This window comes from Fringilla coelebs (genome assembly GCF_963513975.1).
Source record: "Fringilla coelebs genome assembly, chromosome: 6".
NCBI lineage: Eukaryota > Metazoa > Chordata > Aves > Passeriformes > Fringillidae > Fringilla > Fringilla coelebs.
Genome location: NC_140034.1, coordinates 53,224,297 through 53,240,200, shown reverse-complemented (window position 1 = coordinate 53,240,200; position 15,904 = coordinate 53,224,297). Strand labels below are relative to the sequence as shown.

The 15,904-nt window shown below is 46.3% G+C and overlaps 2 protein-coding genes across 2 annotated transcripts; both read right to left on the bottom strand.

Moving 5' to 3' along the window:
- Nucleotides 1-351: 351 nt before the first annotated feature.
- Nucleotides 352-11,141, bottom strand: CDHR5 (cadherin related family member 5; the record flags this gene model as incomplete). Its single annotated transcript, XM_084207966.1, has 14 exons — nucleotides 352-828; nucleotides 1,693-1,853; nucleotides 3,853-3,925; nucleotides 4,421-4,537; nucleotides 5,056-5,262; nucleotides 5,594-5,691; nucleotides 6,856-6,946; nucleotides 7,307-7,471; nucleotides 7,826-7,936; nucleotides 9,058-9,156; nucleotides 9,283-9,375; nucleotides 9,709-9,759; nucleotides 10,697-10,872; nucleotides 11,063-11,141. The coding sequence occupies 14 exons, from the start codon at nucleotides 11,139-11,141 to the stop codon at nucleotides 352-354; spliced, it is 1,998 nt and encodes a 665-aa protein (XP_084064092.1).
- A 1,736-nt stretch (nucleotides 11,142-12,877) lies between these two features.
- Nucleotides 12,878-15,280, bottom strand: SCT (secretin; the record flags this gene model as incomplete). Its single annotated transcript, XM_084207405.1, has 5 exons — nucleotides 12,878-12,989; nucleotides 13,639-13,740; nucleotides 13,945-14,049; nucleotides 14,306-14,416; nucleotides 15,192-15,280. The coding sequence occupies 5 exons, from the start codon at nucleotides 15,278-15,280 to the stop codon at nucleotides 12,878-12,880; spliced, it is 519 nt and encodes a 172-aa protein (XP_084063531.1).
- Nucleotides 15,281-15,904: the final 624 nt, after the last annotated feature.

The window sequence follows — 15,904 nt, the reverse complement described above, 5'->3', positions numbered from 1 at the left end:
GGGAACAGGCAGGAAGGTGGAAAGATGAATCACTTCACCCTGAAAATCCTAAGTGATATTCCAAGGTCTCACTAAAGGGTTAAATTAGCTGTAATCTCTTCTGGCCTTATTTGCTGCATTCAGACAAGCAGGACAGATAACCTCACCCTTCTGCATTCCAGTTTTCCCCCTGAGCAGAAAGATGGGCTTCATGTCAGCAAAGAAGCTGAAATTGTCCCATTTTTGGGGGGAAGTACCCAATTTCCTTTACATCTCAGTGTCATCTGTCCCTGCACCTTTGTAAGACATGTTGACTGTCACCTCTGCTGCTGGGGGTGATGAGTTCTCTGAGGAAGAGGACACTCCCAGCCCTCAGTGGTGACCATCTGTGTCAGAACCTTCTTCCTCCTCCTCCTCATTCTTCTGCACATCTTGATCACTGTCATCATCATCATTATCATCATCTGCTGCATTGTTCTCAATCACTTTGACCCTCTCTCCAGCCTCAGGGTCCACATCAGTCTTAAACCACACAGCTTTGTAGCCATCATCTGCCATGTGCCTGTCTGTTTTGAGGATTGACTTCACTTCCTTCTCCTGTCCAGCCTCTTCTTCCATTTCTTCCTCTTCCTGGTCAAAGAAGACAGTGGAAGCTATGGAGCCCTTTGGGAGACTCTCTATTTCCTCTGTATTGGAGAAGTGTGAGGCAAGTGCTGGCTGCTCTGGTACAGGAGCCTCTGCCTGGACACTGCTGGTTTCTGATGTCTCATGCTGCCTGGTGCTCACATCTGGCTGTTCATTTTCCTGGTAGTATTTGTTCTGGTGACCCCCAGAGATTTCCTTGGAAAGCTACAGGAGGAAAGACACATTGTGACTGTAGTGACAGGAAGAGAAATGGGGGGCAGGAGGGAAGGGCTGACTGCAGTGACTGAGCTCCTGCTCAAGAAAGTTCAGCTTGGGTTGCAGTTAGACCTATTTGAAGCCAGGGAAAGCTGCAGATCCCTGGAAGAGACATTTTTTATTGGCTCCATTTCTGGTGTTTTTTCAGATAAGGAGGCTCATTCTCCAGGAGGGCTGAGCACCAGCATCACACACATGGTGGTTTGTACCCAGCCCATTCTGCAGTGGGATTTCCCTCACTCAGGGTGAAATATTTTTATTACTCACCTGAGCTGTGTGCTCTGCACTCAGGTCCAGGCTCCTAGCAGGCCCAGCCTATGGCAAAGACCAACATCTGGTCAGACAAACTACACCCTAAACTTGCACTGACCAACCTTCCAGGGACCTGAGAGGTTCAAAACTAAATAGCTCAGGGGCAGACAAGTGTCTGAGCCCAGGCTCTGGGATCAGATATGAAGGGACTCTCCTCTCCTTTGACTATGGAGGATGAACTGTGGTTTATACCTCAGACAGGTGTTTTTCAGAGACCACCCCTGATGTGTGCCACTTTTATCCAAGATTTTGTGCTCCATGGAGCTGTGGTGCTCTCTTTACCATGTCTGCTCATCATCCACCACACAGCTTCAGCCTCAGCAGCACAAGGAGCAGCAGCAAACACCACCAAAGTGGTGCTGCCTCTGCAGAGTTTGTCTTGGGAGTGATTCACCATCTTCACACAAATGTGTGATACTTGGGCAGCCCCTCCATTCTTCAAAGCTTCCTCAGATCCCACTTTATAACTCTTAGAAGTTCAGGTACAAACAAGGCACTAACCTTTTTCTTCACCAGGTATTTGAAAGGTTTTCTGTACCATCTACTGGATTTCCATACCAGCACTCCAAGGAAGACTAAGGCAATTAACAGCAGTGCTGCTAATGTGCCCCCTAAGATAGCCATGTCCTGAGCAGAGTACATCTTGTCAGAGGGGGTTACAGCTGTGAAGAAAACAAACCAGTGTTACAAAGCCTAAAACTGGCAGGCAGCATTTTCCAACAAAATCCTTCACTGTAGGAGAAGCTGCAATCAATTTTCAAAAGGCAAGGAAGCATCCTGTGCTTCAGAATGTGACAGTCATATATCTGATACCACAGAAAATATTTTTTTGCTGTCCTAAAAGCAGAGGGCTTCTTTTTTTATTACACAGAATATTGTCATTTCCAATAAATTCCATGAAGTGGAAATAGCAGCCATTTACAGGACAGTGACTTTTACCCTATGATTTAACTAAGTTAACAAATACCTGACTGCATCAGGCAAGCTGATGCTACATGGAGTAAAGTTATTTAGTTCTTTGACTTTCCCACTTCACCCTTTTACACCGCAACGCAAAAATGAGGTTTGATTTTATGTCTGTGTGTGAAAATGCAAAGCCTCCTTTCATCTGGAACATCCTCTCCAATACAGATGATCACATCAAAATAAGAAACAAAAAAAAAACAGAGTAGGAAATAGGAAAAGCATTAGAAAGCCCACCGGACAAGAAAACCTTTCTTGCCCATTTGTAGCTGTAGCAATATTGCCCAGTCTGCTCAGGAGCAGCTTCTGCTTCCAGCCACTGGTCAGTGTCAGGTGTTTGTACAGAGACTGACACCAGAGTGGAAAGACAGTAACATTCTCAGCTTTGCTTGCTAGTGGTGGTGGTTGGATTCTTTAAATTTTCCTGTTTCATTTTGTAGTGTAAATGACTCTCATTAATGATTAATGAAACAAGGTTTTGTTCTCCTGCTGACCTGTTTATTATAATGGCATTGGAGTATTCCCTCTGCATTGGATTCTGCCCTCAGTTTATCATTAACACCTTGGCAAGGATTTAGGACTTCAGGGAATTTTTGCTGCTTAATCCTGTCTCCTGGGGAGCTGCAGCCCACAGAGAGTTCCAGAGCTGTGTAATTCTGCATATTCAACAGCACCATTGCTTGGTGTGGCTTAAGCAGCAAGGGTAAAATTTCAAAGTTGCTCAGAAATGTTGGTGCATGCTTGGAGCATTTGTAACTCCATGTGAGCTCACACATGGACTAGTTTTGTGCTGGGCTGTGCCCTTTAATGGGGATTCCGTGGTTTTTAGCTGTGAAGTGGCACTCCCTTTAGGGAATCCAAACTTACACCCAGGAACATTGTTTTTTCTCACCCCACAATGGTGGTGATCAGAGGGTGAAGCGATAGAACTTCACTCACACATCATTGTGAAGGATCCAGTGGAGTCTGGGCATTGTCTGCCTATCCTGAGATAAAAATTCATTGTTACTGGTTCAGCTTAACTCAGAGCATAAGAAGTTTCATGAACTTCAATCCTAATTTATTTATAAGACCAATGTAAGAGTCATTTCTCAGCAGTATGGAAGTGTGAGCTGTTTTCACATTGACAAGGTTAAACAGTAGCCAGAGGATTATGTATGAACCCTCATGTCTCTCTTATTACTCATGGGCTGTCTCTCCTGTAAGACCATAAAATTCTGGTGTAAAAGACCTGACCTGAGTAGAAAAGCCTTGGCTCGTGGGCAAGCCTGGCTTTGGGGTGTGCCAGCTGCCCTCTGCTCTGCCTCAGACAGGCAAGAACATTGAAATTTTCTCTGTGTATGGCTAAAAAGGAGCAATGATGTACCAAGGTCTCCTTTGCCATGAAAGGACATCCTGGGTTATTTCCCAGCATGAACCAATCCCAGATTTAGCTTTGGAACAACAAGAAAAGACACTCCAATACACAGCACTACTAAAGTCTCAGGAAGCTTTTCAAGGCATGTGGTGACTATGCTGTGAGAATGTTGAATGTATTTTCTCTCTTAAAGCCACCACAGAACCTCCTGTAGGATTTGGGTTGGCCTCAGCCCTTGCCCACAGACTTCAGCAGGCGACCCATCATGGCCAGTTTGCCACAGAAATAGAGAAGACTCCGCAGAGTAGAAAATAGAGACTCCCCACCCCCCCCCAGCCTACCTGTGGCAAGGATGACCTCCACCACAATTATGGTGCTTGCCTCCTGCAGGCTCAACACATCTTTTCCAACAGCCTATGGGAACATGGGAAAGAGATGGCTTAGGGACTTCCAGATCTCCAGCTCACTCTCAAGGTGTGTGGGGGGCCCTTGTACCTTGTCTCTATCCTCACCACAGCTGTGGCTGGACAGCCTGCTTACAGGGGAACAAGAGCTCTGAAGATTCCCTGCCCTGGGAGTGGATGAGCTGAAGCACATTCCTGCTTTGCATTCAGCTCATCCACAGTGCAGAGCACAGGTTCTGAGGCAGTGTAGGGCAGGAGCAGCAGGTGCTGACACCTCTCTGTGCTTGCCTGTGAAGCTCCAGCAGTGCTGTGGCCAGGCTGGTTCAGACAGCCCCACAGGATGCGGCACAGTGCCAGGCAAGCCTTAGGCAGGCATGTGGACAAAGGGAACATCCAGCTTCTTACAAGTCTAATGTTATTGACTGCTTCTTTGACCCAAGCAAAAAGAGGATTTGGATTCCTCCTTTCCACACCCCTGACAAAATACCCAAGAAAGGTGCCCTACCTGGATGGTCACAGTTCCTGGGGACTCCAGCACCTTGTTGGTCAGGATGAGCCCATCCCTGGTAGCAATGAAATCGGTGCTGTTTTTGAGATAGTACTTGATGTTGGGATTGACTTTCTGAAAGGCCAGAGAGAGAGTGGGTGATCAAACCACATTGTGTTTCACATGCATCTTCCCAACAACCCCTTGGCTGGATCTGTCCAAAACACCTGAGGTACGAGTAGGTGGGGAGAGTAACAAATAAACCTGGGCTGAGCAGGTGAGAAAGGCTGAACTCAACTGCATTCACCCTGTTGCTCAGAGGCCAAGAACATATCCCAAAAACATAAAAAAAGTAAAAATCCCAAGTCTTAATCCAGTTTGTGTTGGCAATTTTAGTACTTGCCCAAGCAGAACACACCAATGCAAGTGATGTGTGTGGGACTGCCTTTCGAAGAGGGGAGTCCAGCAGCTTCTCCCCATGACATCACACCATAAGTGGTTCTGGTATTTGTGCAATTTCCAAGGGAGTATAACATAGAACACTAGAGGACAGCATGTGTTTGCCTCTCCACTCCTCCCCTCCCTCGTGTTTCCTGATCCTGCTTTAAGCCTGAAGCAGTGAGACAGAATACAGAGCACTTTTAGTTTCTTACATCAGGGAAATCCTGATCCATTGCTGTTATCACCAGGGGGGTGGAAGGATCTCCAGCTTGGTAGACAAAGCTTCTCTGGGGCAGCCCAACAACCACTGTCCCGCTGTAGACCCCCTTCTCAAAGTAGGGTGGAAAGTTGCTTTTATTGATGACCTTGATCTCTACAGTGGCTACAGAGTATTTCCTTACATTGCTGACCTGGGTGGCCTGGAGAGAAAGAGAGAGAGATGTCAGACTTCTGCCCCTGATCAGACATGAAAGGACAGGCTTGATCTGAAGCCTTCATCAACTCAGCAGTGCCCAGGGTCAACTTCCTTTGCTGTCACCACCCACACCTTGAGAGTTGAGAGGGGAAACTCTCAACTGCTGCAGGAGCTTTGCTTGTGGGTTGGTGCAGGACATACGTCAAACACTGGGCCCTTCAAAAGAAAGGGAGTAACCAAATTATTTTTGAGGTCACTGACTCCTGGCACAGCTAGGCTGCTGCTTCCTGGAAATCCAGCTGTGCTGGGTGGGTGACTGTAATGTCATCACTTACCATAACTTGCAACAGAAAGGAATCTGGGGAAGTCACTATTTTGTTCATGGTTAGATTCCCTGTGTCTGCATCCACTGAGAACACTTCATTTGTATTCCCTAGAGAAAATGCAAAGACCATTCAACCATCAGATTCCTTCATAAAGTGACCTGGAGCTCACAGACTCATTCTTCCACATCTTAGTGAGAATACCCTCAAGGAATTTTCCTTGGGTAAATACCATTTACCCAAGTTAAAATACTGTTTTCCTTGCCTGCCTGGCTGCTCCAAAGACTGGAAGTGATGGTCAGGCATGCAGAGGGACTCATTAGATATGTGTGAACCCAATTAAATCAGAGAGAACAACAAAGCTTTGCATTTCCAGTACCTAGGCCCAAAGACTGTCAGTCTAAAGTGTGATAAATGCCCAGAGCCTCTGGCACAATTTGAGGACTGAAAATCTCCATCCAGTTCCCAGTCTGCTCTGGGAATGCTTATTTCTCTCTACTGGTTACATAGGGAGTCTGGACTCAAACCTTGTATTTATGTACAGGTAGAAATCAGATTCCTACATCTGTGTGGGAATCACAAAAGTACCTATGTTGGATACATGTTGTAAGATAAGGAGAATTTTTAGTTCTCTTCCTCACCCTGAGACACTGTGGATTCTCTCTTGACAAGGATCTGAGTCACTGACTGGAGGGAGGGAGGCCACACTCCATCCAAATGCCAGTGGAATTTAATGTTCTTTAATACATTTGGTATCAGGAGGATATTCACAACTGTGTTGCCATGAGGCATAATAGGTAAGGGGAGAGGAACTTCACTTGACCAATATGACCTTTGCCTTGATTCTTTTGAAATCAAGACTAAAACAGGGCAGATGAGAAAGTGACAATGTGCTGGGGAATAAAGACATGATTCTGGGCAATGAATAGAAATTAGGCTGATAATGTGGGAATTTTAGGTACAGCTCAAAGACTGCATGAAAGTAGCATGACCAGATTGACAAAATCACGGCTAAAAGCTTAAACATAAAACATCATCTCACAAAAAACCAAAATCTTTTTGAAACAGATTTCATTAAGATTGGTTTGTGGGACTGTAATTCTTTTTTTTTCTTCCTCTCTGTACAGTCTGTTTCTTCTACTTAATCAACAGTGTTCTGTGGCTCTAGTTATACTTCTGTGGCAGAAACAGAGGGGTCCCAGGTCCTCCCTCTTGGCAGGTACGACAGGAGACATGAACAATGTTCGTTGTGGAAGGTGACAAGGTCTACTCACCCCCAACAATCCTGTACACGATCCTGTCACTGATGGTGTAGTCAGGGTCGACAGCATAGATGGGTCCTGGCTCCAGGAGGAGCGGATCCGTCTGCAACAACAAGGCAAACAGTCACACACCACAAGGCAGGACCAGATCAGCAACTGGAGTTCTCCCATCCCACAGCAGATCCCATGGCTCTGCCTAGACAGAATGGAATTTATTGCTGGGAGGTGTCTGTGACAGGGCGGAGGTGAGACAACCTTGAGCTGGTGTTCTGGCTCTTGCCTCTCCTGTGATGTGCTGTAGGAGCAGAGACAAGCAATGCTGCTTGAGGTGGGGGATGATGAGGGCTCCCTGTTCTGCTGAATCACCTGCATTGTACTGGAGACCAGCACAAGTTGATGGAAATGGTTCAGTGCTTCCCAGTAGGAACAGCCCCAGGGGCACTGTCTGAGCCCTCCTGCTCACCGACATCTCGGAGATGTTGACCCTGCCGGAGTAGGGGCTGCTGATGCAGACGCTGGTGTCGTTGTGGAGCTGGGTGCAGGGCAGGAACCAGGGTGCCCGGGTGTCACTCTGCTTGATGGTGATGGTTATTGTTGCAGTGGTTATGTTGGTGGTTACAGGCCTGTCCTGCCCCCAAGGCAAAGCACACTCGTGAGACACAGGTTTCACTGCTAAAACAAGGGCCCATCTGCCAAAAGCAGTGCACTGGGGCCCTTTAGCCATTGTCACTCCATTCTGTTTAATTAGAAATTTATGTGAGAGTAGCTAAAGCAGTAGGTTATCTTGTTCTGCTGACAAAAGTCGGCTGACTGCAGGTCTGTCACTAGAACTATGGAGAGGGAAAGGCTGCTCTGAATGCCCCCTCCCTCCCCTCAGGCCCCACCCTCCCTGCTGTTATCCCAGAGATGTCCCATCCAGACTCATCCTTCAGATAAGAGGGACCGTGCAAATGAGGCATTCTGTTCTTCCCAAACCACTTACCCTCGCATACAAGAGCAACGTTGTCGAATTAAATTTGTCATAGTCCAATGCTGTTTTTAAATAAATTTCCGGGTTATTAACTCCTCTTATGGCAAAATAACCATCCGTGTTCTGGCAAGGGAAATGAAAAAATCCTGTAGCAGACTCAATTACAGACACATTCCAAATCCTGCTTATTGCTGTCTTTGTCATCCCAACTGGACCTTTAATCCTGGGGACCTGGATGAGGGGCACTGTGGGAATGTCAGATCTACTTAATTTTTGGTACTGCACACTGGAGTTGCCTGGCTTGTCAGAAAGGTTTGTTCTTGTGAATTTCCTCTCACAGAACACCTGCTTTGACTGCCCACCTGCTCAGCAGTTTCTGGATTAAATCTATCGCCTCATTTATTTCCTATATTTAGCAAGTTGTCATCAATCCTGATTTGGGTCCTAATAGCCAACAATCTCACTTCCATGCACAAAAAAGGTCAAAGATGGCTCAGCCTTTGAGAGCTGGCAGGATCACCTGCCTTAGCCTAATACAGCTGGACTGAAAGAAACTGTAAAGCTGAGTTGAAGTATCATGCGTTGCATTTTACTCTATAACCTTCTGCACTTGCTTTGGTTTTCCTTTAATGTTATGCCTCTGAATTTCTGAATACCTCTGGATTTACACCAATGTGAATGCAAAGTCCGATCCCAGAGCTGAAAAAATGGGTTTCTGTTCACAGAAACTTAAATTCCCTGGGGATACAGAGATAACAGAGTCACTGTCTGCTCTCTCCACAACACTTTTCAAAAATGCAAACATACATTTGGTTTTTCTCTTGAATTTCCTTTTGATTTTAGTTTACAGTCAGCCCTTGCACTCTTGGCTGGCATTGGTTTAACTGCGTGCACAATGAATTTCCTGTGCTGCTAAGCACAGGACTTCTTTCCCCATCTGACTCAGTGCAATTCTGAGCTCCCTGAGGTACAAAGGTCTCCTGATATGTTTACAGATCATGCCAACAAGACTTCCCTGAGTCATTACGGGTCTGAACATTCTAGATGAAAGTTTAATCTGTAGAGCGCATTCAAAGTGCAAGCCATAAGAGAATTCAATACCTGCAGCTCTGTTCTGTTAACCAAATCAATGTTAGGGTTTTGCAAAAGTTGAGTGAGCTAAATGCAGTGACCTTCTCCTCAAAGCTGGGGCTCTTCTGATTCCAGCTTCTTCAGAGCTACTGTTTGTCCCTAGTGTTGCTCACCTGCACAGTGGTAGTGAGTTCATAGTAGATGGTGTCCAGATCAGCATCAGTAGCAGTTACTTCTTCACGGGCTACAATGACTGTGTCCACTTCTGTATCCTAAAAAACCACATTGTTGTAATTCTTGTCTGTGTGAAACGGACTGAAGTCCTCTCCCTGCTGACCCTTCCTCAGTCCCATAGTTCTCAGTGAGCAGTGCCCTCTTCTCTTCCCAAAACCCCTTACCTCTGGGACTTGCCTGGTGATGTTTGGCTGCGGAAACACGGGGGAGTTATCGTTCTCATTCAGAATGGTGACTAGGATTTGCAAGGAATCGCTCTGCTGAATGGGCAAATCAAAGAATCAAAGACAGAAATAGACTGTTGGGGCTGATCCTACTTTGCAGAGGGACCAGAGGGGATGGTGTAAGGATGGGGGCCAGATGGGTCTGGGGTTTGCAGCCAGCCCATGTCCTGGGCAGGACTGTGGGCTTGCTGCCACCTCCTCCCCACTGGCAGAGCCTTGGCGCTCTCTGTTGCTCTGACAACAGTGTGTCTGTCCACAAAGAGAAGGACATCTGCCCATCCCAGTGTGAGGATTAGGAAGAGCAGAGGGAAGCAGGTGCTGCCTGCAGTGCCTTGTCCCAGGGCTCAGCCATGGGAGAGCACTTACCTGGCCAGCAGGGTCCTTGCAAGTCAGGAGCAGCAGCAGCACGGGATCTTTCTGCATGAAAAACAAACCCCCTCACTGTAGAAACAGTCCAAGAGTACAACCTCTGGCTGAAGCGAATGAGCCAAATTTGTGCTTTGCTGAATCAGAAATGCTGCTGGGCTTTATCTTATTTTCAGGTTTATCTAACTTTTCCTTTCTTTCCTTAATGCTGGGATCTTGTCTATGATGATATGAAAGCAGCCCCATCTTCCAGGTGCTCTCCCTTCAATTCCTGTAAGATGTTGGCAGAGCTAATCTGCCATTCTCTCTCACCTCAGGTGAATTTAAACAGATTTCTTTTAAAATTGAATAAATCAGAAACATTCTATGCAGCAAGTATGGTGGCACCTCTGGTGTGTTAACTCAGGTTGTTGCTCTTCACTCAAGTAAAAGTGGGTTTTTGTATTGAAAGGGAACTTAAGGATGCCTGTGGCTGTATACAGAGCACCTAAGTGAACACAATGACCTTTTATACTGCCTTTCTGCTTCACACAAGATGACAGAATCCCAGAATGATTTGGGTTGGAAAGGACCTTAAAGCTCATCTCATTCTAACCCCCTGCCATGGGCAGGGACACCTTTCACTATCCCAGGCTGCTCCAAGCCCCATCCAGCCTGGGGGGACAATTCCAGGGATGAAACAGCCACAGCTTCTCTGGGAAACCTGTGCCAGGTCCTCAGCACCCTTACAGGGAAGAATTTCTTCCCAGTATTCCATCTAACCCTGCCTTTTGGCAGTTTGAAGTCAGTCCCCTTTATCCTGTCATTCTAGGTCCTTTTAAATGGTCCCTCCACCTTTTTTGTAGGCTCCCAAATTCACACAACTGAAATAACTTATTTCTTCTAGAAACAGGTTAGGAATCCCTGGAAGCCCAAGACTCCAGATTGAAACTCATTGCATCCCAGCATTATCTATCCCATTCTTACAGCCTGCCAGCTAAAGGCTTACCTCATAGTCCACACACTGTGTCAGCTGCAGCTCAGAGCCCTCAATGCTAAAGAATTGGCCATCGGGGTAACTGGGATCAATTGTTAGGGTGAAACCTGGCTGCACGTGGATGGTAGTCACCACATAAGGACACTTATTTTCAGGAACACTTGGGTTGTTGTTACTGACAGAACATCCTGGAAAAAACACACAAATATGATGCAAAATTGCCCAAGGATTCACATTGTGAAGGAGCTGGGTGAGACCTGTCGTCACAAGCTGTGGAACAAAGGGGTCTTGGAGCGTAGCAACCTTCCACCTGTAACAGGGCCACCCCCTCCCATGGGAGACATTCCTCAAAGACATGGACCTTGTGAAAGGGCTTACCTAGTTCCTGTGCCGAAATCTGTGCCAAGAGGGGCAGCAGGAAGAGTGCAGACGTGAGAAGCCAGTGAGGAATAGCCATGGTGAGCTGCTAGTTGGTGAAAAATCCCTTTTTCCAATTAAGCTGATCTCCCTGTTCTGCCCTGTGCCCTTGTTTGCATTCACCACTTTATGGCACCAAGAAACACCAGCTGGCTGGGGATTGCTGTGGTTCAACCTTTGCCTCTTTATGCCATTGGATGACTTATTGAAGGATTCACCAGTCATGGAACCTAATGACACATAAATCCTTGCTGCTTCTTTTTTCTCTGGATCTTTCCTTTCCTAAACTCTCTGTGGCAACAAGGATATATTTGAAGCAGTTCAGAACTCAGAGCCAAGCCCTTGCCCAGCTGAACATGAAGGACAAGGGCTGGCACTTGGGAAACTGCGTGCTTACTCCAGTCTCTCCCACAGGAAAGGGGGGAAATTTTGTTTCTGATGTGCTGGAGATGGGGGTCTGTATCCCACAAGGTGAGCAAGTGGATCCCAGCAGTGACAAGGCTCACCTGCAGTCCAGGGAATTCCCAGCAACTTTGTAGAGAAAACATATCTCCTTTTACTGGTGGCTGTTCCTTGTAGAGATGCTTCCCAGAATCTCCTTCCAGGAGATTCTATACCAGGAGATCTTCAACTATTTGAATCTCAGCAGCTTCCTGAACTTTTCAGGGGATCTCTGCTCTCACTGATCTTTTAAAATTCATTCTGATTTCAGGAAGTTCTCAGATGCTGCACCTTAGCCAGGTGGTTATTAGCAACTTACTGAAATCCAGGCTGTCAACACTCCTTCCAAAAGGAATCTTTCTTAGCAGAGACTTCCTATGGACCAAAATGAACAACTGTTCAGCTCCTCAGTAAGGGAATGGTGCTTAGGTGTGCATTTGAGTCTGAACAGCTCCTTTTGCAGTCATCAGGTCCATCACAGATGCTGAAAACTGCTGGAGCAGGATGGGCTGGGCAGGGCTGCACAGCATAGCACAGGATTGCTGCTGAAGAACTTTATTTTAGAGCTGCTCTCCAAAATCCATTGGTTTTACAGGAAAGCTGGTGTGGCTGTTCCATCAAAGGGGGGGAATCTGTCTGAGTGGCAGAGGGACAGTATATGAACCTCATTAAGTGGTGGGAACAAATTATTTCTCATGGAGCTTTATCTTTAGTGGCTGTGACAAAACTGGGCGATCAACTCCAGGGGCAGAATGGAGAGGAAATAACTTTTACAGTGAGTATCTCTGTTGTGTAGCTCTCAGAACATTTCTTTGCCATAAAACCTAACCTCTGGCTTTGTTCCTGCTACATGGAGGCCTGATTCTGACCTCGGCACACAGCTGCACTGTAGGCACTCCCCAGTCCCAGCCATGTGTCCCACCATGCCTCATATAGGGGAATCCTGGCAAAAGGCTCCTCCCCTGCATTCCTAATAATCCAAGAAGTTGTAATGGACCGTCCTTATTCCAGTTTCCCAAAGAGCAGCCCCAAAGAGCAGCCAAGGCACAGGCACAGCTAACCATTTTTATTTGGGATCAGCAGCAAGCACCCAGATGCCAACACAGAGTGGAAGGGATGTGCTTCACCCAGGCTCCATCTACTGACAGCAGTACAGACCCACATACATTTCACTTTGGATAATCTCAGAGGTTTCATTGGTTTTTGACTGCTTTACAGGATAATTTTTATTTATTTGCCTATCTCAAGAGTTTTTCCTAAGCAAGAGCTTCCCTGTTTATTTTCAAGGCCATACATGTGAAAGCTGTCTCCTTGGCTGTTTCTTTCCTTTCACCTTCATTCAGAACCATCTGTATCTTCCTTCATGTCTGCAACCAGCTGCTTAGAGAAGGGGCAAATGTACTGGCTGGTAATGGCAGCAGCCTCCCTGGCATCTCTGTCCGAGCGGCTGTGGGGAGGGAAAAATCAGGGACAAAAAAAGAAAAAAAAAAAAGGAAAAAAAAAAAAAAGAAAAAAAAAGAAAAAAAAAGAAAAAAAGAAAAATATTATTTCTGGGAGCATAAACTGCTGGAAGTGTGACAAGGCCACCTTGTGACATTCCAGGATAACTCCAAATAGCAGGTCATGGTGGATGAGGGATCATGGCTGCCTGCTGCCAGGCACTCTACAAATGCACAGTGGTATTTCTCCTCTGCTGTGGCACAAGAGGTACTAAGGGCCAGCTTATTCCTCCTAATTAGAGTGATTTAAGAGTGAGACGTCTAAGTGAAAGTTATTGGGCATTAGGAAAAGACAATGTCCAGGTGCTGGGACAACCCATCCTGAGGTGTGTGTTTCAATCAGCAGTTGAATCCAGACAGGGTAGCAAAGACTTTCTTTCAATTTTAACCATTAGATCACATTTCCTAATGAGATTAATAATTGCTTCAATCCAGAATGACAACTCTTAGGAAATTATTAAGAAAATATATTATTTTGATTCCCTGGGTTTTACTATTTAACAACTGACTTTTCTATGGCTGTTCATAGAAAGCCTTTTTTTGGCTTCAGTATTGTGGGGCTCAGAGTCACAGAGGTGACCAATCTCTCCCACCTACCTGGTGTTCAGAAAGCTCTGGTACAACCAGAGAAAGCAAAGTTCCTCAGGTTTGTTTACTCCCTCTCTCTCCTGCATGTCTGTGCTGACTGGGCCAGGAGAGCTGGTTTAGATAAAGAAAATTAATAATAATTAAAAACCCCAAACCACCAATTATGTAACCGAACCACCACCACTGCAGAGCAGCACTTGCAGCTTGTGTTGTATCTGCTGCTGTGCTCACAGACATGGCCTCAGTGGGGGCCGCTGGCCCAGTGTGGCAGTGAGAGCCTGGGTGGGGACTGGGACACCAGAGGTTCCCTCTCACCTGCGCTTGCGGCCCATGAGGTTTTGGATGAATTTCTGAACCTGGGCATTGCCTCTCATCTTGCTGTACTCACTGGTGAACAGCCCATCCGAGTGCCTCAGGGATCTGTGTGGGGACAACATGGGACAGCAGCTGCACCTCCCAGCCATGTGGCTCTCCCCGTGAGGCACAGCAATGCCTCTCCTACCACCACTACAGGGCCCTGTACCCCTCCCCTTCCCCTCCTCATCTTGGGCTGCCAGTGCTTGGGCTGGCTCTGCAGCTGGACAGCCCAGCTCCATGGGCAGCCCCTCAGGGCAGGGATCCCACATCCTGCAGGAGACTTCCCTGCCCCAGGAGGGTGGGTGTGGCTGGTGCTCACCTGTCCTTGAGGCCCACCAGGTGCTTGACCAACTGCTGCACGTAGGCATTGCCGTTCATCTTGCTGAGCTCGCTGTGGAAGAGCCCATCTGCGTGGCGCTCCATCCTGCATGTTGGAACAGGGAAAAGGGGGGTCAAAAGGAATGGTTTAAAAACACACAAGAACAGGCAAGAACAGGCATTAAACACCGCTGCCTCAAGGCAAGAGAGTCCCAAATACACATGGGCAAGAATTCGTACCACTTTGGCAAAGTTTTACAAAAACAGGGAGAAAAAGAGAGTTTTAAAAATACCTTTGTTAAACATCACATAGGAAAATGACCTGCCCTTGCTTTTACTGATGTAATCACCTTGCCACAAAGATGTGGGAAAGTGGGGTTATTGATGATTCAGCACAAAAGAGTAGGACAAGAGGCTGGAGAAGTAATAAACAAATATCCAGAGACACAAAGCTGAAGAGCACTTAGAAAAGAACAGCAAAGACCAGCCCTTGCAGGCGACTCCCTTGGTGAACTTGGTGAACTTACAGGGTTGAGTATTTCTGGTTATGTTTTCATGGGACCAGGCTGTTGGAAACAGAAACTCTCACCTTTATCAGGCTGTGCAAGTGCACAGGAGAAAAACAGACTCAAAAGTGTCCTTTTAACTGTGTTTTGTTTTGGAGTCACAATTTTTTTTCTGAATTAAATTAACTTTCTCATCCTTAAGCAAGAAAAAGGTTTGCATCATTTGCACTCATTTAACTAAAACTGTTTAGGGAAGAACAAGATCCACAAGCAAGCAGATGCAAGTTCAAGAAGGCAGCTAAAAGGCTGGGTTTTCAGCTAGCAGTCTCTTTGAGCAAAAACCATGGAGAAAAAGAAAGCAGAGTCCCAAGAAATGCTTACCTCTCCCAGGATGGCAGAGATGCTGAGAAGTGGGACAGGACAATAATGGGAATAATTACTTGCCACAGAGTTGTCATCATGGAAACCATGTTCTCTCCTGAAATAAAGCATGAAGTTTTGTGAGCAGCAGGACAAGTGGCCTTGGTGTGTGTCTGGTGCAGTTCACATGTCCCACAGAGACAGGGCTGTGGAAGCACCACCACTGTAACTAAATAAAGCAGGAATTCCTGCCAGCAGAGATAAACACCTGGAGACATCTGCAAGGGGCTTTCAGGCAAAAAAATTACATGTGATTAGTAAAATTCATTCACATATAGAGGAAGGGCTCATTCGTGTGCCCTATCCTCTAACATTTCAAGAGGATAAAATGAAATAACACAGATTTGCAGTCACAGCAGGGCCTCCTATTTTGGTTTCTCACTGAAATAAAACAAAAAGTATATTTTGTTCATCACAAGCCATGGCATGTTTCCCCCCTTTATTCCCAGATTGTTTCCCCTTTTATTCCCAGATGCTCACCCTTCCTCAAGGATCAGGCAGCAGCTCTACCTGTAATTTATAATACACGCCTTTATTTTTTACCTTCTTCCTGCAAAGAAACAAACCTTCATCACTGGCCTGCAGTCTCTCAAGATGGAACTAACTCCAAATCAAATCCTCCCACTTGGTTTTTACTTGATTCTGAAGCTAAACAATACAAAGAACATGAGAGG